This window comes from Bos mutus, chromosome 19, assembly GCF_027580195.1.
Source record: "Bos mutus isolate GX-2022 chromosome 19, NWIPB_WYAK_1.1, whole genome shotgun sequence".
Lineage (NCBI taxonomy): Eukaryota > Metazoa > Chordata > Mammalia > Artiodactyla > Bovidae > Bos > Bos mutus.
Window position 1 is genome coordinate 7,036,968 of NC_091635.1, and position 22,550 is coordinate 7,059,517.

At 57.6% G+C, this 22,550-nt stretch overlaps 3 protein-coding genes across 5 annotated transcripts; 1 reads left to right on the plus strand and 2 right to left on the minus strand.

Moving 5' to 3' along the window:
- Nucleotides 1-285: 285 nt before the first annotated feature.
- Nucleotides 286-14,228, minus strand: GGA3 (golgi associated, gamma adaptin ear containing, ARF binding protein 3). The gene is given in 18 exon segments (XM_070389057.1): nucleotides 286-1,943; nucleotides 2,172-2,282; nucleotides 2,387-2,556; nucleotides 2,852-3,060; nucleotides 3,253-3,548; nucleotides 3,765-3,835; nucleotides 4,176-4,234; nucleotides 4,236-4,398; nucleotides 4,678-4,794; nucleotides 4,899-4,980; nucleotides 5,632-5,769; nucleotides 6,116-6,196; nucleotides 6,307-6,410; nucleotides 6,570-6,693; nucleotides 7,276-7,464; nucleotides 8,680-8,755; nucleotides 8,882-8,966; nucleotides 14,094-14,228. Coding segments are annotated over 18 exon segments (2,226 nt in total). The 5' UTR covers nucleotides 14,134-14,228; the 3' UTR covers nucleotides 286-1,832.
- Nucleotides 14,229-14,369: 141 nt separating this feature from the next.
- Nucleotides 14,370-17,659, plus strand: MRPS7 (mitochondrial ribosomal protein S7). Its single transcript, XM_005907942.3, has 5 exons — nucleotides 14,370-14,534; nucleotides 15,075-15,266; nucleotides 15,372-15,435; nucleotides 15,798-15,965; nucleotides 17,048-17,659. Exons 1-5 carry the CDS (start codon nucleotides 14,452-14,454, stop codon nucleotides 17,267-17,269), a joined length of 729 nt encoding a protein of 242 aa, XP_005908004.1. The 5' UTR covers nucleotides 14,370-14,451; the 3' UTR covers nucleotides 17,270-17,659.
- On the minus strand, nucleotides 17,562-22,190 carry MIF4GD (MIF4G domain containing). Of its 3 annotated transcripts, none has more exons than XM_005907941.3 (6): nucleotides 22,042-22,190; nucleotides 20,624-20,755; nucleotides 19,368-19,477; nucleotides 19,030-19,185; nucleotides 18,842-18,934; nucleotides 17,562-18,323 (listed from the first exon to the last, which is right to left on the minus strand). In XM_005907941.3, the coding sequence occupies exons 2-6, from the start codon at nucleotides 20,703-20,705 to the stop codon at nucleotides 18,096-18,098; spliced, it is 669 nt and encodes a 222-aa protein (XP_005908003.2). In that variant the 5' UTR covers nucleotides 20,706-20,755; nucleotides 22,042-22,190; the 3' UTR covers nucleotides 17,562-18,095. The 3 variants fall into 3 exon arrangements, with proteins under 3 accessions (XP_005908003.2, XP_070245163.1, XP_014337731.2); XM_070389062.1 differs by lacking the exon at nucleotides 22,042-22,190 and adding an exon at nucleotides 21,652-21,807; XM_014482245.2 differs by lacking the exon at nucleotides 22,042-22,190 and adding an exon at nucleotides 21,547-21,699.
- Between the last annotated feature and the right edge of the window lie 360 nt (nucleotides 22,191-22,550).

A 22,550-nucleotide genomic window follows, 5' to 3' on the forward strand; every position in this document is an offset into this window, starting at 1 on the left:
ATTGAGTAGAGCTCCCTGTGCTATCTATACAGTAGGTTCTTTGTTGGTTATCTCGCTCAAATATAGCAGTGTGTACATGTCCATCCTGAACTCCTTAACTAGCCCTTCCCCTCATCTTTCCCCTTGGCTGGTTATCTTCTTTAAAAAAGGAAACAGTCTAGGAACTTATGTTTTAACAGAAACCTCAGGTGGCACCAGCTTAGCTGCCTGCCTGCGTTTGGAATTCCCAAGTGGCACCTTTCCCCACACTGGGGTGACTGGTATCTGTATTAGAAAGATTCCAAATAGGGCAAAAATGGTTTTATTTAACATGCAGCAAAACAAGGGCAGCAGTTGATATATCCAGTACAGTTTTTTGTCACGAAGTGACCTCAATAGTAACGAGTAACACTCATAAATAACTCTAAAGTCTAAAGCTTATTGTAAAGGTACATTCCGTGTAGTAGTCCCACAGAGCTTCCCAGGGCTGCAGCAGCCCATCTCTGGAGCTCTTGGATTTACTCCTTAAGAAGTAAAATGGATTCACTTTCTTTCGTCTGTCCTAATGAAGCAGTGAAACCTGCTCGCTGATGAGGGGAGGGGAGGGGGCGATGGCCTCTTGATTAAGGAAGCCTGGCAAGAGCAGGGAGGGGTCAGGGCTGCCTCTCCCTGGAGCTGGCTCTGGCTCATCCAGCTGAGTGCAGGTGAGCCATGTGCTCATTCCCCAGCGGCTGGGTCTCACCTGCCTGTCGCCCCGTGAGGCCTGGACTCCCCGGCCTAGCTGTAGCCAGTGGATGGAGCACTGCTGAAGCAATAGGGTCTGGTGACTCGATTCAAGCAAGGCCCCTAATCTCACCACCTCCAGACCCAACATATCGCCGACAGTGCCCCTTGGCAGCTGGGGACTCGGGGTTTCTGGGCAGCAGGTAAGGACATAAGTTTAGTGCAACGCGCCTGATCCTGAGGCTTCCTGTTCCCAACAGCCAGCCACCCCGCAGGCCATCTGGTGGGAGGAGGTGGGCCAAAGCGGGACACAGGGTGCTGTCCTCCCCTTCAGAGGCAGCACAGCGGTTTGTTCCACGCTGAGCAAGAGGTAGTGAGTGAGTGAGATGGCCTATTCCCACGGCAGGAGGCACCCTTTTCCCAGAAAGTGCTGGGTACCTGCTTCCGGAGAAGGCACAACACTGCTCTCTCCCATTTCCTTTTCTGGGTGTAGTTTAGGCTGCCGCAAGGCCAAGTTCTACTTCTAGCAGCTTGAGCTCCTCATCCTACCGTGATGTCCATGGGACACAGCCTGCTGCTGCCAGGGCCCAGCACAACTCCTCTGGTGCCCGTTCCAGGGTCGTGCTGCCCACAGAAGGCAGGGGTGGCGATCTGGCAGTACCAGCGCCCTGGGCCCAGGGCCATCTGGGAACCGTGGGCTGTGTCCTCCTCCCAGGAGCCTGCCAAGGGGAAGCCTGGGTAGCAGGGGGACTGAGAACTGGGGATGTGAGGACGTGGTCCTGAAGGAGGGCCCTGAGTCTCTGCATCAGAGGATGCCAGCGCAAGGGGAAAACCCACTCCAGCCTTGGGGCCATGTCCCGGGGCGGCACCTGGGGCCACTCCCCACTCCTGATGTACGTGGCCACTTCAAGTCACACAGGTAGATAAAAAAACAGGTCCTTTTAGGGGCCGAAGGAAGAGAGATCACAGCAGCGGCTCGGCTCCTGGCAGCAGCGGCCCGGGCCCCTGTTCCACGTCAAAGCTCTTAAGCACAGCGGTTAGGACATGAAGGAAGACCAGGCCTGGAGAGCCTCCCCTCTCGGGATAGCCTGCCTGGGCTCCAAAGTGCAGCTGACACGTGTCCTCTGGGGTCATAGGTTCCCCCACTGCTCCACAGGGGGGAACTGGTCCACCTCACCCACCTCGGTGCTCAGCTGCTCCCCCAAGGCGAAGGTCAGCCTGTACCGAAGCCTCGCCTTCTCCTGCAGCAGAGGGGCCGCGTGTCAGACACCCCTTCTCTGATACCCTTGGGGTGCTTTCGTGCAGGGGACATACCCTGCTCCTACCACCCCATCTTCACTCAGCCATTGGGCCAGGGTGGAAAAGGGACGCAGGAGAAGTGGTAACGGTCCAGGCTGGGAGGCGGTGGACGCAGGCGTCTAACCTGGGGCAGCCAGGGCTTTCAGGTGGGGTCCCCAGCTCCAGCTCACCTTCAGTGGGTTGGCCAGCAGCATGACCTGCGTGATGGCTGCAGGTGGCTGGACGGGGCTGAAAGGAGAGAGTTCTGTCCCAGAGGGTGGCTGCAACTTCACTTTCATTGACTAAAGAGAGAGACAGGTTCCTTTGAAGAGATGGCAGGTGCCCTTGAGGGAGAACGGGGTGTGGACACGTGGGTGCAGGAAGAGGCCCCAGGGAGCGGGGATACCTTGGGCACTGCGGCCTGCAGCACGATGCTCTTGATGGGCAAGGGAGCCGTGTTCAGCATGGACACCACCACCACCAGCACGTCAGGCCGTCCTGGAGGACACTCCTTGGCAAAATGGAAGAGGATGCGGAAGCCGTTTTTATCATAGGCTGTCACAGGAAGGGCGCTGCCTGTATGTAAGAACGGGGCAGGTGAGGGTGGGGGGAGAGGTGGGCCTGAGACAAAGCACCGCAGCCAAGCGAGAGGTCACGGTGGCCCCGGGACCAGGAAGCTCCTGAAGGAGCCTGGGAAGAACCTCCCAAGTGCACAGCGGGGACGAGCACAGACTGCGACACGGTACGGAAGGCCGCGTATGGCTCTAAGGGACCCTGGCGAGAAAGCCTGGACCCACCCATCCCTTGCCATGCAGCCCACACCTCTGCAGGCTGGGACCCCCGCCCCTCACCCCGAGCCTCCAACACCTACTAGGTTTGATAGACTCCAGGGGCACGTGGACACTGGCCAGGGAGAGCTCGGGCCCCTTCATGGGGCTGCCCTGGGCCTGGAAGAGAGGGCTGCTGGGCCCCGCGGAGAGGGGGAGGAGAGGCCGAGCAGAGGCGCCACTGGGGAGCAGAGGGGGGGCGGCAGCGCCCAGGAAGCAGCTGGAGGTGGCAGGTTTCACCAGGCCCGAGGTCCTGGGCAGCAGGAAGGAGGACAAGGCGTGTCGAAGGCCAGGCAGAGCTGCTGGCCGCCCCGCACGGGGGCCCCCGGATTAGAGCCAGCTCTCCCTGCATCCCGCTTCTAGATTCCAGCCGACCCACCAGACAGAGGGAACTCCCGCCAACCCCCTGGGGCTGCCTCCCCAGCGCCCCTCTCCCGCTCATTACGCTTTGGCCTCTTCCAGAAGCTGGTCGAGGGCATCCAGCTGGTGCAGGGTGCTGTCGCCCAAAGCGGAACCACGGTGCCCAGGGGCGATGGGCTCAGCCTTTGGGGCCAGAGCTGAGGCCAGGCCAGTGGAGAACAAGAAGGGGCTGGCTGTGGGGGCAGGAACGCCAGCTGGGGCCACCGGGGCCTGGGAACTGCCTATGGGGGCCACTGAAGGCTGGAGGAGAGGCCCGTCTGTGGGGCTACAGGCTCCCGGCCCCGGTTTGGGGCTGAAGAAGTCCAGGTCTGACCGCTCGCTCTGGGGAACAAAAGCAGGAGTGAGGGGGCCCTGCAGGCGTCAGAGGCTGCAGGCTCTCCACCCCCACCCGCCCCCAACGCTGTTCCTGGGGGCTGGGCTGAGCCCCCTGCATGAGCAGCCATCCTGTGGATAGAGTGGGCAAAGCGCTATGTGCGGGACGGTGCCTGGAGCCAGGACGAGGCTGGGAAGTGGAGGCGACACAGCGCCCACCCCTACCTGGAGCAGGGGCCACTGGCTGTTCCCAGCCGCCTTGGTGGGAGGAGCACTGGGCGCCGGGTCGGTGAGGCCTGAGGACAGAGGAAATGGCTGTGGTGGAAGAGGCTCTGGGCTGGGGCGGCCCCAGCCCCACCTCACCTGAGGGAGGGTCACGTGACCACCAGGCCGCCCAAGGGTGGCAGGGCGTCCCCTATAGCTTCCGGAGGGGAACGGACCCTCTTCCGTCTTTATGCTGCGGGGGGCGCCTCCCGGGGAAGGGGGAGCACAGCCAGACAGGATGTCCACCCGAGGACACTGCCCTGGGCCCTACTTCCCACCTTTGCTAAGCACCCGGGGTCCCCCTCTGGGCATCCCCAGCACCTCTCCTCACTGAGGCCCCGGAAGCCCCGAGCAGCCCCCTCCAATACGCACCCAAGCAGAGCAGCTCCTCGTCCAGCAGGCTGAGGGCGTTGCTCGTGCTGCTGGGCCCTGGGGGCCTCGGGCTGGCCGGCCGAGTGGCTGCGCCCAGGGCCCGAGGCCTGGGGAGGCGGGGGGAGGACAGGGATGCCTGAGCCGGCGGGGGCAGGGGCCAGCGCTGGGGGCGGGCCGCTCGGCGCCTCCACCTCGGCAAGGTCGATGAGAGTGCCTTGGTTTCCTGGATGGAAACGGAAGGGGACAGGAATCACTGGGGGTCCCTCCCGGGCTGTGCGGGGGGAGAGGGACCCTGAGCACAGCCTCTGACTGCCTCCCAGAGCACCTGTCCGGGCAGCAGTGAAGAACTGGGGGAGGCAGTGGGTGGGGGAGACCCTGTGTGACCTCCCGGGAGGCGCTTAGCGGGGCTCAGGGTCCCCTCAGGCCTGTGGGCTGACATGGGGTCACCCTGCAGCGGGGCCCCAGGCTGCTCCAGAGGGAGCAGGAAACCAGAACACTTTACCTTCCGAGTCGGGAATGGCTGAGGTCACCACCTCACCGTTGACGACCTGCCCTTCAACGACTGTCTTGTAAGAGTTGATGACCCGGGAGAGGTTGTCACTGGCCTGTAAGATGTCCCCTAGTACCAGAAAGAAACCTGTCACTCCCAGCCTGACAATGCCCCCACCACACACATCCAAATCCCCGGGTCACCCCCTCAACCACCCTTCCCAGTCCGCTCACCTAAACTACTGTCATTGTCCTCGGTCTCGCTGGCGAGTTTGAATAACGTCCGCCTCTTGTTCTCACACCGATCAAACAGCTCCTAATAGAGACCCAGGCAGGAAAACTCAAGCTGCCAGATCACCCAACCCACCATCCATGCCACCAAGTTCCGGCTCCCTTGGTACATGGGTTAGGTGGTACCACACTTAACCCAGATCACCTAACCCAGCATCCACTCAGAGTCCCGGCTCCCCTGGCACCGTGGTCAGCTCTAGGAGATCACCCAACCCAGCGCCCACACCAGAGTCCAGGCTCCCCTAGTATCAGGTCAGCTCCTGGCAGAGTCAGGCTCTGCACACACATCTTCCTGCTGCCAGCCTCGGCCACTCTGCGTCACAAGACACCTGCTCAGGTGGAGAGGCCGCCAGGACAGCAGGTCCCTTCCCACTCCCAGCCTGGTACATGCCTCAGAATTCATAGTCTGTATGTGACCGAGGACGGAGGCGCACATCAGGGAACCAGGGTGGGCCTTTCTCTGCCCAAGCATCCCCAGGCAGAATGTGAGGTGGTGAGCAGGGGCACGCCCGAGGCGGGTCTGCAGAGTCACACAGACGGAGGGTGCGTGGAGTGAATCAGCCACAGCTCACGGGCGCTCGGGGGCACCACCGCTCTCGGCCTGGCTGCTGGCGGAGAAGGACTGCCAGGTGTGCAGCAGCATCTTGGGGCAGAGACGCCCTCTCCTGGGGCCTACCTTCATGAGCTCCTTGTCTGCCTCTGCAGAGCCCTCCCTGTTGTAGTGACGCAGCATCTCACCGAGCAGCTTCACGCTGTTATCGACCTCCTCTAAGGTGTGCAGACGCTCGGTCACCTTCTGGACCCGCGCCTCATCCTGCACCAGAGAGGACCAAGGAGCGAGAGCTCAGCTGGACTTGGCCCACTGCCCCCCAAACCCCGCCAGGGAGGGTGCACACCTGCCCCGGGAACATGCAGGCCAAGGCCCGCCCCACGGAAGCTCCTTTCAACACGTGATTCTTGGGACCACTGGCCTCAGACTCAACCGACAGCTCTTCTTTCAAAGCAGCAGCCCGCCTGCCCCCAAGCCTGGCCCCACAGCTCCCGCTCCTCTCTCCTATCCGCCCCCTGCTCCCACGTGCGGGTGAGCCCTGGGGACAGGGGAAGGGACCGCTGCTCTGGGGCCACGGGCTCCTCCTCCCCAGGGCTCAGGACCCACCCACCTCCTTCACCATGGACTTGATGAGCTTGTTGGCCTCCTGCAGGTCGTCCGGGTTTTTGCTTTTCAACAGCCTGGCTAAAAGCTGGAAGAGGAGGGCATTAGAGGCGGAGGGACGGCAGCACCCCCTGGGAACACACAGGAGCCGAGTGCACCCCAGCGCTGAGCGAGCCCATGCCCCATCGAGGACTTTACCTTGGATTTCTCCTCGTCATCAAAAACGGGGTTTTTGGGACGAGGTGGTGGAGACGGGATCAGCGTCCTGTCCACAGAGATCAGCGGGTCGGAATGCACGATGCCTGAAAGGGGACGGAGCAGCAGTCGCACAGGCTGGGCCACCCTGGCACCCTTTCCCACACAGCAAGGGGGTGCCCCCGGGACCAGGCCTGCAGGCCGCACACACCTCAGCCCCTCAAAGCTCAGCCCGGTGCCCCCTGCTTGGGCAGACACCCGCGTACCCTGTCTCTTCAACATGTGGTAGGCATCCTTGATCTTTGATTCTTCCGGCAAGGCCAACGTCCAGCTATAAAGCAGCTCAATAACCTTGGTCTTCACTTTCTCAGACACCCTGTCCCCCAGGTACTAAGGAGCAAAGGAAATGGGAAAGCTGAGTGCATGTGGCCTGGAGGAGAGACAGTGGGGAGGCTGTGCTCACAGCAATGAAACGGCTGCTAACTGGCTACAATCCCCAAGCCGCCTCCAGACCGTGGGTGTGAGCCAGCACGGGGGAGGGGAGCGGCATCCATGGGGCACAGACTCCGCTCAGGCAGGGGGCCGGAAGCTCGTCACTGTGTTCACGCACAACAGGCCAGACACACAACTGCACTTTCTCCCGAAGGAGTGAACGAGAATGCCTTCGCTGTGAAGAAGTGTCCCCTCTGCCGTAAGCAGGTGCCCGGAGCTGAAGCGACACTACTCTGTGGCCGTGGTCAAGAGACGAGGGCAGCCACGTGAGAGCAGTCAGCGGGCACAGTGAGGCCGGGAGGGCAGCAGAGACGTCCCTGTGTGCACGTCTACCCTCAGCACAGCATCCTCTGAGCACAGGACCCGGGAACCCCAGCCCTGTGGAGACGCTGGTTCGCGTGGTGAAAGCCGGTAAGGCGGGAGGCGGGAGGGGGAGGAACACAGAAGAAGTTCTGAGAAATGAAACTGCTACCGACTGACCTTCGGAGAGACGACCTTGATCAACTCATTCAAAAAGCGGAACTTCCCCACTTCGTTATGGAACCTCCTCCCGCAGTTCTTCATGCAGGCTTCCAGCACCTGGAGCACAGAGGCCAGGCGCTCAGGCCAGGACCTGGCACTTGGCCAGCAACACTCGCCCGAGGAAGCACCTAACCAGGAGAGGCGGCCCTGGGGACATCAGGGCGGTGGGGTTACTCACAGAGAGTCCCTCCAGGTGCAAACCCCTCTGGGGAAGCTCAGCAGAAACTAAAGTAAAAAACCCTGAAGCCCAGATAACAAGACAGTGAGACGGTCAGCCCTGGAGGGGACCTGCCTGCAAATCCTGCCCTCGGGCTTCACAGGTAAGAAGATGGAGGCAGAGACCACATGCTCCTCTGATTCAGGGCTCTTTCCACAAGCTGATCAACATGTTGGGCAGGCCGGAGAGGATGTTTCAATTCTGTTTCTCCATCTTAGATGGACATGCTATTTTCCCGCCCTGAGCCCCATCGATCTTCCCTCTGGGGCCTCAAGTTCTCAGGTGCTGCTGTGGGGCCTGGCACCTGAGTTTATGCCAAGGAGTGCACCACCCAAGTGCTGCCCCCTGCCCCGGCTTCCATCTTTGTAAATCAGGGATTTTCAACCGCACTACTACGGACATTCTGGGCCAGGTACTTGTTCTGGGAGCCTGTCCTGGGCACTACAGAATGCTCAGCAGCAGCCCAGGCTCCACCCACGTGGATGCCAGTAGCACCCCCCGACCTGTGACCACCAACAGTGTCTCCAGACACTGTCCTGGGTGCCCGGGGGACAGAGCCGCCCCCACTGGAGAACCTTCACTCTGCGGAGGACACAGCACAGGCATGTGCATAGGCTAAGCGCCTTTCCCCAACACCTCCCTCCCGCCCTTCCAGCAGCTAAAGGGAGTCAGGAGAGAACCCAGGCATCCTGGCTCAGGGGAAAGCCCGGAGGCGCCCCAGCACCGCACTCGGCTCTGCGTCCTGAATCCCCCAAGTCTGAATAAACACTAAGATCTGCCCAATGGGGTGATGCCTTCACTAGCAATCCACATCATTTTTAGCTACAGAACAAATTACACTTGGCCAGCTCTTACCTGGCAAGACAGCTCTGTCAGCCTCTCTGAGCCCCACCCCAGGGCCCACGGCCACCATCCCTGTGCCCTGGCCTCTCTGCTTCTCCCATCAGACCTCGTGTCCACACTCGGTCATCCATGATGCTTGGGCCTGGCACAGGGGCACATGCGTCTGTGGAGCAACTGACTGTGCAGGTCCAGGTAAGTCTAGTTTGTATCCAGGATGCTCAGCTGGCAGAGGGCGTGAGCCCTGACCCCCTCAGAGACGCCAGCGGACTCGTGAAAATCCATCACCAGCACGAAAAACCTACCGTCAGGGCCTGGACTGCCTCCCATTCCTGTGGAGACTGGATCTTATGGGCCAGCAGTCGGACGGCGATCTGTGGCCTGGAGACCAGCAAAATCACACTTTCAGGATGCTGGCCCTCGGCCGCATGGCCAGCCCTCCTTTGCCAGTTTCTCACTTCCCCAGTCAACCATCCCTCACCTGCCCCCTAACAGTTTGAGACTCACCCTTCAAGCTCCTTGTTGATCTGATCACAAAAGCCAATTATGTATTCCCAGTCCTCCTGGCGGTTAGAAGGATTGGTGGCTTTATCTGGGGAGAGAAGACGACGAGTTGTTACAGAGAGCAAGGAGGACGCTGTGGAAGGTTTCCCTCACATTTTTAAGGCACTGATGTGATGATTTCTTCTCTAATGGAGAAGACTCAACAGTTCAGTCAGACAGCAACTCAAATACAAATACTCAAAAAAACACTTTTTTTGGTTGTGCCACATGGCTTCTAGGATCTTAGTTCCCTGACCAGGGATTGAACCTGGGCCCTAAGCAGTGACAGAGCTGAGTCTTAACCCCTGGACCACTACGGAATTCCGTACAAATATCACTTTCTGTCCAGTATTCTGAAAGTTACAAACAAAAGAGAAAACAAATCTGAAGCTTCTCATTTTAAGGTAAGTTAACGACGTTTACTGAGCCCTCTAAGCACAAATCGTGCTGTCTGTCCCTGGGGTCACAGAAACAGAACCTAAGCTTGAGTAAGCAGCATCCCTGAGTTTAAATGGTCTTCCACGATCAAGGACAAAGACAAGCACTGAAGAGGGTCTCCCAGGGTTTAAACTCCAAGAGGTAATGCCCAGTCTCCTAGCACTTGGCATGTGTCCTCTATTCTCCGTCATGCCCAGATCCTGTGCTTAGAGAGGACGGCCCCAGCTGACGGTGGTTAAATGCGTTCCCATCTCTGATTCAGATCTTGGAGTCAGCCTCTTCCAGAAAGCACTCTCAAGCTGTTTGCTAAATTTAGGGCTTCAGGTTCAGAAGACGAACGGAAGACTGAAGGCGGGTATCCTTTTTTAAGTCCAGGCTCCTCCAGCAGATTTCCGCCAGGGCCAAAAGTAGAGTGAAAGCCTTGAAAAAGCCGTTCCCAACAAGGGGTGATGTTAGAGATTCCTGAATTCTGATTGCTCGTGACTGTTTCTTCACTTCCCTTTTCCTAATGTTAAAAATCACTAGCTCCACGCTCGAATCCTAACAGGGACTCCTAGCCAGCCGCATACCCCGCCCCACAACAAGCATCACAAGGCAGCAGGCGCCACCCAGCGGCAGAGGGGAGACCTGCAGCGTCCCGCGCTGTGCGTGCGGGGCAGCGTTTCCACCCAGCGGCAGAGGGGAGACCTGCAGCGTCCCGCGCGGTGCGTGCGGGGCAGCATTTCTGCTCTGGAGGCCAGAAAATTCTGGTGGTTTAGGATCATATTTGGGGGAAAAGAGAGATGTCAGTTCTCAGTCTTGAAAAGAGAATTAGCAGGCCCTTGGAAATGTCATGCTTGGAGGGAAGGGAGATTAATTCTATCAAGAGGGGCTATTTGTTGCCACAGGGACCTACTAGCTGTCACCCTCCAGAGAAGCCCTGAGTCTCCCCCCACCAGGTGCCTAAAATTTTCTCAGGTGTCAGCGTGGCTTTGTTACTAATCCCTAGCATTTGAGATGCTTGGAGTTCTCATATGACATTAAGAGGGTGTGGGATACAAAAATAAGTTGGTTTGAGGAGCATACTTGCCCCTGTCACTACAATCATTTTGGAGCAGTCACACGCCTTCCACTGTTTGCCACTGGAAAAGATGTCACAGACACAGGGGACATGCGCACAGCCCCTCCCCTCCCCACACACGGACACAAAGCCACGGGCGTTCAGCAAAAACGTGCCCTGCCCAGGGCTGCCACGACTCCATTTCTGCTTCCAGGAACGCTCCCACCTACTTCTCATTTTCATTTGACAGCTCGAGAATCCCACTTCCTGTCCCCCAATAGACTTTTCCACCGCAAACCTGCAGGGAGCTCTTGGCCTACACATGAACACACAGCCCCGGTTTCAGCCACGATTCGCCCCACTTCTGAGGATCTCCCCCCACTCTCCAGCCAGCTGAGACGGCAGACCCCAGTCACCCACAGGAACTGCAAGAACCTCTGGAGATAACTTGGGGTGACTCAGGCGCCCCGCCTGCCCACCGCCTCCCGACAGATGCACACACCCACCACCCACTCAACGTTCTCCTTCACCTGCAACGGAGGTGACGCCAGGGCCTCCCCTGTGGATCCTGCCTTCCAGAACCGCCCCTGTGGCCTCCAGGTTTCTATTTTGGGGTCTCTGTTGACAGCCTTGTGCTAGTCCGTGTCTCTGCCTCTATACATCCTGCTCTCATTTTCAACTAGCCATGACTGTTGTGGGACCTCTGGTCCAGGAGGGAGGGGAACGGCAATGGCCACCCCGCCCCAACACGGCTCAAACAGTCCAGTGACAAGTTCCACGGAGCAAGGATAAGGATGCAGGGGAAGTCAAGCGGCAAACTTTAGTGCGAAGGTCTTGAATCAAGGGAGACTTAGTCAACCACCAAGTCTTTTGTTAAACAGCCACAGAAAACTAAGCAGACAAGTTAGGCCCTGGAGGAACTACAGGAAAAGTACAAGATTCGGATGCTACCCTGAGGAGGTTAGGCAACACACGAGAAACAACCGGAGCAAAACAAGACAGAGCGTAATTATAAGTGCTCATTTGGTGCAGAAACGAGTCTAAAAACACTCATCGTTCCTCCTCCCTGACTTCCCTATTTCTATAAATGGTGCCACCATTCCAAAGCTCCCTTTGCCCCAACCCCAGGCACCCAGGTCTGAAGGCTCCTTCTTCCCTCTCCTCATCCGTTTTCACTAGTCAGTCCTGATCTCTTCCTTCTCCATGTCTTTACTTTGTTTCTTCCCCTCGAGGCTTGTAGGGTCTTAGCTCCTTTATCAGGATTGAGCCCTGGCCCTCGGCAGTGAAAGCGCAGAGTCCTAACCACTGACCTGCCAGGGAATTCACCTCAATGTCTTTTTGTGTGCTGTGCTCACTCAGTCGTGTCTGACTCTTTGCAACCCCATGGACTGTAGCCCACCGGGCTCCTTTGTCCATGGAATTTTCCAGGCAAGAATACTGGAATTGGTTGCCATCTTGTACTCCAAGAGATCTTTCTGACCCAGGGATCAAACCAGAGTCTCTTACCTCTCCTACAATGGTAGGCAGATTTTTTTTTTACCACTGAGCCATCTGGGAAACCCCAGTGTCTTTTTAAAATTGTTTTCTTACTCCTGCCCTGACCTCCTGATTTCTCACTTGCTTCCAGAACTTCTGCTCCAATCCATCCTATGCAGAACACCTATAGGAACCTTCCCAGAACACTGACTTAACAGGCACAGTATGAATGGGAACCTCTTAACTGGAGACACAGACTTCTTCGGGTGGAAGTAGAGCCGGTCCAGAGTTTGGCTCTTCCCAGCTTTCTCTCCCACATTCCCACAGGAACGCCCTGCTTGAATCAAACGTATGTTACTGCATGCCCCAAATACGGCCTGCTCCCTCCACACCACTGTCTGCTGTTTCCTTAGCCTATTTTCCCATTCTTTAAGGCCTAGCTCAAGTGCCATCTCCCCACTGGGAGAACCATCTCCCATTTCACTTATCCCCAATTTCCCCAAATAAACTGTCTGTATTTCAGCATTTATGGTTCCTGCTTTTTCACTTAAAAATGCTTTATCCACTCCAGCACCAGTACTGAAGGCAGACTTTGAACTTAGTTTTCGTTAACACCTCACACAGCAGGTACTCATCAAGCACTGATTAACTGCAGTAATGACAGGACTTTAGAGAAGGCTGGAGTCATTAAGAGATGGTTTGTGGGGAAGGAGATGCTGGGATGGCTTTCAAAGCATGTAAAGGAGAACAAGGCTCTCAGGAAAGGAGAGGAACGTGTGTTGCTGGCACAAGAACACCCAGCTGAAGAAGGTGAAGCAAGGAAGAATACCAGGAAGTCACAGCGAGGCAGAGGGGGCAGCAGTGCAGTGACCTGAGCAGAGGGTTCTGGGAGCAGAACTGGGGGAGAGGCGGGGAGACCTGAGACCTGCCCAAAACGTCAGTCTAAGTAACAGGAAAGGGCCAAAGGCCAGTCTGAGCTCTAGTCTCTACAGACACCCTCCCTCTCCCCCCAAAACAGGTCTAAACTCTAAACCTCGCCTATTAGACTCAGCTGAGGTCATTTATATCCAGCTGGGTGGCTCTGGGCAAGTGACCTGACTAGGGCCAAGGTGTCCTCCTTTGTGACACTGTGACACTAGTGCCTCCTTTGCTAGGATTCTCGGTAAATGAGTGTCTTTGGAGCACTCTGAGCTCCTGGGAGAACAGCTCCATACACACAGAAGGCTGTGACCTGCCCGCAACTGCAGACCTTGCAAATGTAACCTGCGTTCAACCACCTGAACAGGGTTTCTTATCAAGGGGAATCAGGCAATTGGAGGAAACGGGCATCACCCCTCAAGAGGCTGCAGGCTCCAGTAAATAACTGACAATGCACGAGGCAGCGTCTAGGCTCCAGCCTGTCTTATCACCCTGCCCAATTTGTCTTCACTTAAACAGGCCTCCAGGAGCCTCCTCTAGCCCATACTTAGTAAACTCAACGTACTAACCCTTCGGCCAAATGCAACCTGCTATGGTTAACCTGCATTTCCTCAATAGCAATATAAATGAGCAATCATAGCAATAGGCCGCTAGAACTACAGTATCAGGCTGCGTCTCTCAGCTTTGCTGAGTAGTTTACCAACGAATGACTCGTTAAGACATGCGGAGGGACGGGTGGGGAGAAGGGTCCCCCAACAGAGCTTTCATCATGTTTCGGTTACTGCAGGGAAAAGTACTCTTTTTTACCCCTCTCTGGATTATTTTCACCTCAAACATTCAGCCTGCGCGAAGCAGTCACTTCTCCTGGAATACACGGTCAAAATTCTGAAGCTATGTGGGTATGCTCAGCACCACCCACCGCTCCCGGAGTTTCAGCCCCAGTTCGGAGCTTTCCCCTGGGTCGGAAGAGCGCAGGGGTCCCGGAGTCACGGCCTTGCGCGGCCCCACCACAGCTTCCCCAAAACGCCGATGCATGTCATCCCGAAGCACTTGGCTGTCGCTTTCGCGGAGCCCGCGGGGCCCGAGCTCACGGCGCAGCGCGCAGGAGCGAGAGGAGGCGCCGCGGCTCAGAGAGCACGGGCCGGGCCGCCCAGCTGAGGAACGGGCGCGATCCCGGGGCGCTCGCGGCGCGTGCGAGGCTTGGCGCGGGCTAGCGGGCGGCGCCACCGCAGGGCCGGGGGAGGGGGTCGAGGGCTGGGGAGAGGGGCGGCTCGAGCGCGAACAGACTCGGCCGTGGATACTCACTCAGCCAGGACTCCAGACTCTCCCCTTCCGCCTCCGCCATATTGCAGCCGCCCGGGCCGGCCCAGAGGCCTCAAACCTCGCGAGAACCTGAGAGAGACGAGCCGGGGCGGGGCCTGCATAGGGACCTGAGAAGACCAAGCGCCGCCGCGTAGGATCTTGCTAGGCTGCGACGGATAATGCGAGGGCGAACGTTTCCTTTTTGACTCTCCGCCTTAGACCTCGGAGTGAGAGACTCTTCAGGCCCAGATTAACAGGGTGATGCGCAGAGCTAGGACCCTACTAGCTCCTTTCCCCCGTCTTTAGTCACTCGCTCAGGCACGCCGAGGGCAGTCTCCGTGGGGTCCTGCTGGCAGCCAAGATGGCTGCCCCCACGCTGAAGGTTTCGCGAGGGTGGTCCGGCTTGGCTCTCGGCGTGCGGATAGCTGTCCTGCGGCTTCCAGGGTGAGAGAGTGGCGGGCAGCTGGGAGTCCTCTTGGGTCTTCACGGAGAGACCTGCTGGGGAGGAAAAGAGGGGGCCACAGGCAAGACTCGCAGGGACCTGGAGAGAGCCAGGGAGGCCGGGATAACTGAGTTCAATCCTCTTTAACCCCCTCCGTGAGTTTGGGTCAATCTGAAAGCTTAGTAGTTGCTCCCTGCCTGAGGAATTCTCACTTGGAACTGAAAGTGCGATCTTGTTGAAAAACTCAGAACTGGGATTTTCTTTGCTGGGAGGTGGGGGCAGCGATGCATAGGCGGATTGTCTATTTTGAAGTTCAGGAGCCTGGCCTTACTGTTGGCACTTGAGGAGCAGACTTTCCTGGCCTCTTTAGGGGAGGTCCTCCTACCTCTTGGGACAAGAGCCAGAATTACTGCAGCTCAGCTTTGGCCGGCGGTCTCCCCGCTGCTCGCTTGGCGGCGGTTTGGCATACGTGCCTATTGTTAAGTCAACCCTTTTCACTTGAGTCAGCTTTTGCCCTCTTCTTCCTCTTCCCCCCACCCCAGGCTAACCCAGGTGAGGTGGAGCCGCTATGGCCCTGAGTACCAGGATCCCCAGATTGACAAGGAATATTACCGCAAGCCCTTGGCCCAGCTGACTGAGGAGGAGACGTATGAGCGGGAGCTCAGGAAGACTCAGGTTATTAAAGCTGCCCCAGCCACGAAAACAAGCTCTGTGTTTGAAGACCCAGTGATCAGGTTAGCAGAAAACAAACTTGTTCCACAGAGTGGGACTATACGGGGGAAGGCGGAAGGATCTACAGTGACAGCCTTGGGAACCTAAACATCTTTTTCTTCTTAAAGTAAATTCACCAATATGATGATGAAAGGAGGAAACAAAATTCTGGCCAGATCACTCATGACACAGGTAAACAGTACCTCTCTCTGTCATCTTTGTTTTCCCCATAGCTTTGTGTTTGGCTTTTTTATCTTAACACAAAAAACAATGGATTCTGTACCTGTCATTAAAATGAGTTTCTCTGTATTTATATGTGGGCGTGGAGGCTTTAAGAAGTCCTACAGGAGTCAACCACTGCCGTCCCCCAGCCCCACATTACAAATGTTAGCTCATTCTTCTGTCCTGGTCCAGGGTTTTTGTTTCAGAAGTACTAAGGGAATAGTTGGGCAGCTGTAAGAACAGGATGATGGGAATAAAGGGCAGGGTCCTAGCCCAGCTGGGTGAACCCTTTAGAGACCCTGGGCATCCTCTTCCACTGTATCCCTTTGCAGACCCTGGAAGCTGTGAAAAGGAAGCAGTTTGAGAAGTACCATGCTGCTTCTGCAGAGGAACAAGCAACCATTGAACGCAACCCTTACACCATCTTCCATCAAGCACTGAAAAACTGTGAGCCTGTGATTGGGCTGGTACCCATCCTCAAGGGGGGCCACTTCTACCAGGTGCGTGGTCAGGATGGGAAAGCAGCACTGCTCGTGTGTCAAACGGTGGGGGTAGAGTGGGGGTATTTAGAGTTGGGCCAAGATTGATGGATTTTTGGGGACTGCAGAGTGCCAAGGTCTTCTCATCCCAGTCCTATGGTATAAAGATTACAGGCAGAAGATGGAAGAGAGCCAAAAAAGTATCTACATGACCTCTTTAGAAGGCCCACAGTACCTCCCCCATTGCCCCTTCTGTCCAGCATCCTGTGTCCAAGGTGTAAGTTTCTGATGGTGAGGAGCCATGTTTATGCCTCATCTTTATACATCAGTGTCTAACGTAGTGTTCGACTGACGCTTCATCACTGTTCAAATGAACTAGGTGAAGTGTTGGTCGCTCAGTTATGTCCAACTCTTTGCAACCCTGTGGACTGGGGCTTGCCCGGCTCTTCTGTCCAAGGGATTCTCCAGCCAAGGATTTTAGGAGTGGGTTGCCATTTCCTTCTCCAGATCTTCCTGACCCAGGGATTGAACTCAGGTCTTCTGCATTGCAGGCAGAAGGTGGCTTTACTGTGTGAGTCACCAGGGAAGCTAGCATTTAATTATACTTCGTTGTCATAAGTGGGTGTTCTTTCCTTTTTTTCCTTAATATATGTATTTGTTTTGTCTTTCCTTTTTCAGTGTAAACCTCACAGAGTAGAGACTTTCTCAATGCCTGTGTCCCTAGGGTCTGGCGTAGCACCTGGCACATAGTAGGGGCCTGGCAAATGATTCTTGGGACAAGAGGGACCTGTTTCTAGGCGCTCATGATCTGTGTTGGCTAAGTCATGCCAGCTGACAGGGCTTTTCCCAGTGGTGCTTTTATCAACTTGGCTGAACTCCCTTTAGAGGTGAAAAAGGCCAGTGCTCAAGAAGTGTTTGATGAATGCCTGTGATGTCTGCTGCACTGAGGTCAGCCAGGGGTGAGAGGAGCTCAGAGAGGAGCAGTCAGGCCCTCCTCCTCAGCACCCTTGCCAGGGCTGGCCCTGAGTGGACATGTGCCTACTTAAGGAGGCTGCAGTCCTAGCAAGTTCTCAGACTAACCTGCCCTGTCCCGTCTTGCCCAGGTCCCCGTTCCGCTGGCTGAGCGGCGTCGCCGCTTCCTGGCCATGAAGTGGATGATCACTGAGTGCAGGGAGAAGAAGCCCCGGCGGATGCTGATGCCGGAGAAGCTGTCTCAGGAGCTGCTGGAGGCTTTCTGCAACCGCGGCCCTGTGATCAAGAGAAAGCATGACATGCACAAGATGGCCGAGGCCAACCGCGCACTGGCCCACTACCGCTGGTGGTAGTGTGCGCGAAGAGTCGGGAAGACAGCAGCACGCTCTGCTGCCGGAAACGGTGTGAGCCTGCGGGTTAAGGGAGCCGTTCCCTCTTAAGGCCAGGCAGGCCTCCTACCAGGGACGGAGCCACACGTTTACTGCCTGTTCATCATTTCTTTGGAGGCTGGAACTCGCTCTCTCTGTCCCATCTCCTTGGAAAGAGGGGGCATACGAAGTTGGATTTCCTAAGAAACCTAGGGCTCACCCAGCCTTCTTTTCCTTCAGCTTGGGGTGGACCTTTGGGTGATATGAGAAGAAGCAATTTTAGTATCAGAAAGAGTTTATTAGAAAATTCTCGTCCTGAGCTGGTGTAACACGTGATGTGGTATTACGATTCATTAAAACCAACTGGAGGAAATACGCTCGGTTCTAAAATGGTCCTTTACAGAATGTATAAAAAGCAGTTTCTGGTGTGACTCTGCTTATCCCCTTCGATATCCCGAAGTGTCCCCACCAATGGCTCTGGGCACCCATTTTACAGATGGGGAATCTGAGGCACCAAGCTAGCTATTGCACCGGTGGTTCCACAGGGCAGTGCTTGTCAGGAGTTCCCAGGTCAGCAGTGAGGGGAGAGAAAGGCTGGTGGGACCGCAGGGCAGGTGTGCCTGTGTCTTCCCCAACCCTGGACTCGGAGGGAAGGTGCTCAGGGCAGGGCCACTGCATTAAGTGGGAAACATCTCGGGTGTTCCTGAAAGTCTGGAAGGGAAGAAGTCTTTGGCAGAGGTGAAGACTCCGCTGCCAGGTTGGAAGGTGGGCACAAGAAAGGCTGGCGCCGCTGGGGAGGAAGCCTGGAGGCCTAGTCAGAGAGCTCGCTGTAGTAATACTTGTGGGCAGCCGGGGTGGTCTTCCAGCCGGCTGCCCGGAACTCGATGATCTCCAGCAGCAGCAGCTGGGCCAGGGAGCTGAGGCCGGCTGGGAGCAGGAAGCCATCCCGGATCAGGACAAAGAGCTCATCCATGCGCTGCCCATTCATCTTCTCCAGCTGCTCCCCGACCCGATGCAGCTGCAGCACCAGGCAGTCCACCTGCAGGGGCAGCGGGAGGTGACCCCGGGCACGGCTTCGTCACACAGAGCAGCCATTTACTGAGAGCTTGCTGTGTGCCAGGCTCCAGGCTTGGCCTGTGCACACGTTTCCCCGCCTTCATCCTCACACGACCTGGTGGGCACTGTCTCTGCCTCACGTGAAAGGAACAAGCTCAAAGACTTGCCTCAGATCTCTCACCTGGGCCAGGTGGAGGAAGGCTCCGTCCCCAAACTGCTTCTCAGGCCCACTCCCCTGCCCTCCCGCCCCCCACCCCAGTTTGGTTTCTGGGCCACCAGTATCCACAGTTGCTTTCCTACTGGGAACACAGCCTCTGAACCAGGAGGTTCTAGCTGTGCTGTGTTCTGGATAAATCCCAGACCTAGCACCTGTCCTGTAACCCTGACAGGCCATGAACACCCCCACCAGGTTCCTGCCCCACAGGTGAAAGTCTCCATGGATGGGGGCAGGCATTACAAGTTGAGCCCATCTCCACAGTCTTCGGTGCCAGGGCCACTCACCTCCTCCTCCTTGCTCAGGCTGTCGGGCTGGGCCAGCCGGAAGAGGCAGTCGTAGACGGGGTTCACCAGGGCCATCATAGGCATGTTGTTCACCTGCGGGGGGAGAGCAGGAACAGAGCACTGGCTTAGTGACGCAGGAGACAGGTGGGTCGCCTCTGCTGCACGGGGTGTGGCTGGCGGGGCCTCACCCTCAGGTAGTCAAAGATGTTGCAGATAAAGGTGACGTAGCAGACCCAGCCCTGCAGGGAGCGGGCTCGAAGCTGCTCCCGAGTCTGGTACTCTTGCTGCAGCCGGTTGAGGAGTCCACGGCGGAAGACACTCTGGCCCGCTTGCTTGCTCTCTGCCTGTGAGCCAGGGAAAGGGAAGGGCAGTCCCAGGGCCCAAGCTTCCCAGGCCGAGTTCCCTGCTGTCCTCCTCCTCTCTTGCCTCTGAGGCCAGCCCTTCACATCTCTGCCCTGCTGGCCTCTGCCCACTTCAGAAGCACCTTCCTCAAAGCATCTCCCCTTCTCTACCAGCCCCACCCAACCTGAATGATGGCGTAGCACATGCGTCCTGCTTCCTTGCTGAACACACTGTCCTGCAGAGAATGGTCCACAATCACATTGGCCACTTTCTCCAAGTCCACGGCACCTGGATCTAGAGTAAAGACAGGTGGGGAGTCTAGAGCTGCTTAGTTATATACGCCTCCACCTGCTTCTAAAGGATTTGAGGTGTTCACTGACGAGCACTCCCATTATATACTTCCACTGCTGGGAAAGATTGAGGGCAGGAGGAGAAGGGGACGACAGAGGATGAGATGGTTGGATGCCATCACCGACTCAATGGACATGAGTTCAGGTAAACTCCGGGAGTTGGTAATGGACAGGGAGGCCTGGCGTGCTGCAGTTCATGGCGGCGCAGAGAGTTGGACATGACTGAACGACTGAACTGAACTGAAAGAGACCAGAAGGGGGTATTCCTCAGAGGTCCAGTGTTTAGGACTCTGCTCCCATTGCAGGAAGCGCAGGTTGGATCCCTGGTCAGGGAACTAATCCTGCAAGCCATGTAGTGTGGCCAAAAAAAAAAAAAGAGATCAGAAAACAGAGGAAACATCACACAGGAGCAGCTGCAGCCATGAGCTCCTGGTGGCCCAGAGAAAACAGGGTTGTGTGGCTGATAAAGAGTCAAAGAGCGCTCGTTTTTTTTAGGACATGTCTTTTCCTGGCACTAGGTTGAAGATGGAACACTGACAGCCATTTTACGGAAGAAAGTGTTCTTACAACACATACATGAATCCCTGACAAAAACAGGCCAGGGAGGGCCTCTCTGCAGGCTTAGCTTGGCACGCTACAGGCATTGCTAATCGTTCGCTGAGTCAAACTTCTGTCCTGAGTGCTGCGGGAGGGCCTTGGCCCAGGACAGTTAGTGGAGCTCCTCTGCCAAGCAGAACACTCCATCTTCTGTCCCACGTCAGGCAGCTCCGCATATTCAAGAGAGGGGCTGCAGCAATGCAGAAACCAGGTCCAGCGTAAGGACTTAAGGGGCAGGAACTGGGTTTTCTGTGCCTCACCCTCCTTTCCTGGGTACTTTAAAAACACTTTACAATCTGAGGGGTGACTATGATCTATGATTCATACTCCCAAATACTGGCATAAATGTCTTCCAGTTCCAGAATTATGTTGCGGACTCCTGCTCTCAGAAAGTGAAGGGAGAGGGTGGTGCATTCCCAGGGTCAGCCCAGTCCTCTGGTCCTATCCCTCTCTGGTGCTCTGGAGCCAGGCTCAGGGGGCTCCCCATGCTCACCTTTTAGAGCTGTCTTCAGCAGCTGCTGGGTCTCTGCATCAAAACACTGGATTTTATACTCCTCTTTACTGGGCTCCCCCATGACTATCCAGGTGCAGCAGCTCTTTACTGGGGTGGGACTAAGGACAGCACCTGGGTGGGGGGAGAGGCGAATGGAGAGGTCTTAGGTGTGGAACGCGGAGGCAGGGCTCTCAGCCCTATGGGCCCTGGATAGGGCTGGGCAGTCCATGGCATTCAGGGGTTGGCTGGGCGCCCACCAAGCTTGGCTTCTAGTGGAGACTGGGCACCAGCCAGGCACCTGCTGCTCAGTTAAAGAATCCTGATAGTCTCTGGGATTACACAAGAGTAAAGAGATGAAGGGTGAATGTGTCTGCCCTCGTCTGCCTCAGAGTTATTCTCAGCTGATACCAAAGCTGGGGTGGGATCGGGTGCACTGAGATGAGGGGGTGGATGCGTGGATATCAGACATTTTCCTCGCCTGTATAAGACGACCCAGAAGCTACTGGTCCGCCACGGCTCCCGGCGAGTGAGAGGGCCGGGGCTCCAGGCTGTGGGCATCTGTCCCAGCAGGGTTCGAAGCCCCTCTCCCCAACCCTCTCCCTTATGTCAGAGTCCTCACCCCAGAAAGCCCAGTCCCGGGCTGGGGCCGGCCAGAGAGCTGGGTGCCGCCTTGACTCCCCTTGTACCAGCCAGTTTCTCCCCGGGACGGACTGGTTAAACTGGCCTCCCGAGGGGCAAGAAACCTGGCCCTGCCTTCTCACGAGGGGGACAGTGCTGAGAGTCCTGAGCTCCATTCTGAGCCTTCCTCTTAAGGAGGGGGGAGCGGTGACATGGCCCCCAAAGGTGGTCCCCGCTGGAGTCTCCCCTCCGGACTCGGTGCCTCTCCCCCCGGCCAAAGGAGCGGATCTTAAGGGTCTCCAGACCTGGGCAGCTTTCCTAAGTCCGGAATGCCCTTCCCGGCGGCTCAGTGGAGCCCGCCGTCCGGTGTCCCACGAGCTGTAGGGGTGGCGAGAGAGCCGGGGACCCACCTGCCGCGTCGGCGCCGCGCCCGCGTGCCCGAAGGCCGCTCGGTCGACATCGTGCGCGCGCCCCGCGTCCGCGGCGCTGCAGGCTGGGCCGCCGGCGCCTCGCGCCGCTGAGGTCATTTCCTAGCGCTGGGGTGGGGGGGGCCCTCGGGCGGCAGGGCGGGGCCTCGGGCGGCGGGGCGGGGCCTCGGGCGGCGGGGCGGGGCCTCGGGCGGAGGGGCGGGGCCTCGGGCGGAGGGGCGGGGCCTGGGTGGGGCAGCGTACGAGCGCCCCCTGCCGGAGCCCCGACGACGCTGCCCACGCCAGCAGGCCGCGCCAGCTCAGAGGTTCCCGGCGTGGGACGGCGCAGGACGCCCGCGACCCGTGCCCCCACCGCCCCCTTCCTCTCCTCACCTCGTTCTCCCCGGGCCTGTCCGGGACCACGCCGGCTCGCAGGCGCTGGGTCGGACCTGCTCCTCGACCTGCGTGAAGCCCTCGGTCTTGAGCAGTGGCACCCACCCTGCCCCGCCCCACGCCGGGGCTGAGGTTAAAACCGGGTCAGGAACCGGGCCGGCCAGCGGCGTAGGAGGAGCCTGCGGGGGGCGTGGTCCGCAGCCCGGGCGGCAGGCGCAGGGAGCAAGGTGGGAGCGCAGAGCAGACCGCAGGAGGGGCCGAACTCACAGGCGGTAGGCCCGGGCTCCACGCCCCACCGCCCCTACCCGAGGTAGAGAAGGCGAGGAAGCCGTCAGGGCTAGATCGAGTTCCACGAAGCCCCACTCCAAGTACAAACGATATTGGTAAAATAAATTGACAATCAATGAATCAACCCAAGAGAAAGGGGTCCGTTTGCCAACTTTTGGTGCCCCAGGAGTTGGGAGTGTGACCCTGACATTGAGCTTCCCCGGGGGCTCAGACGGCAAAGG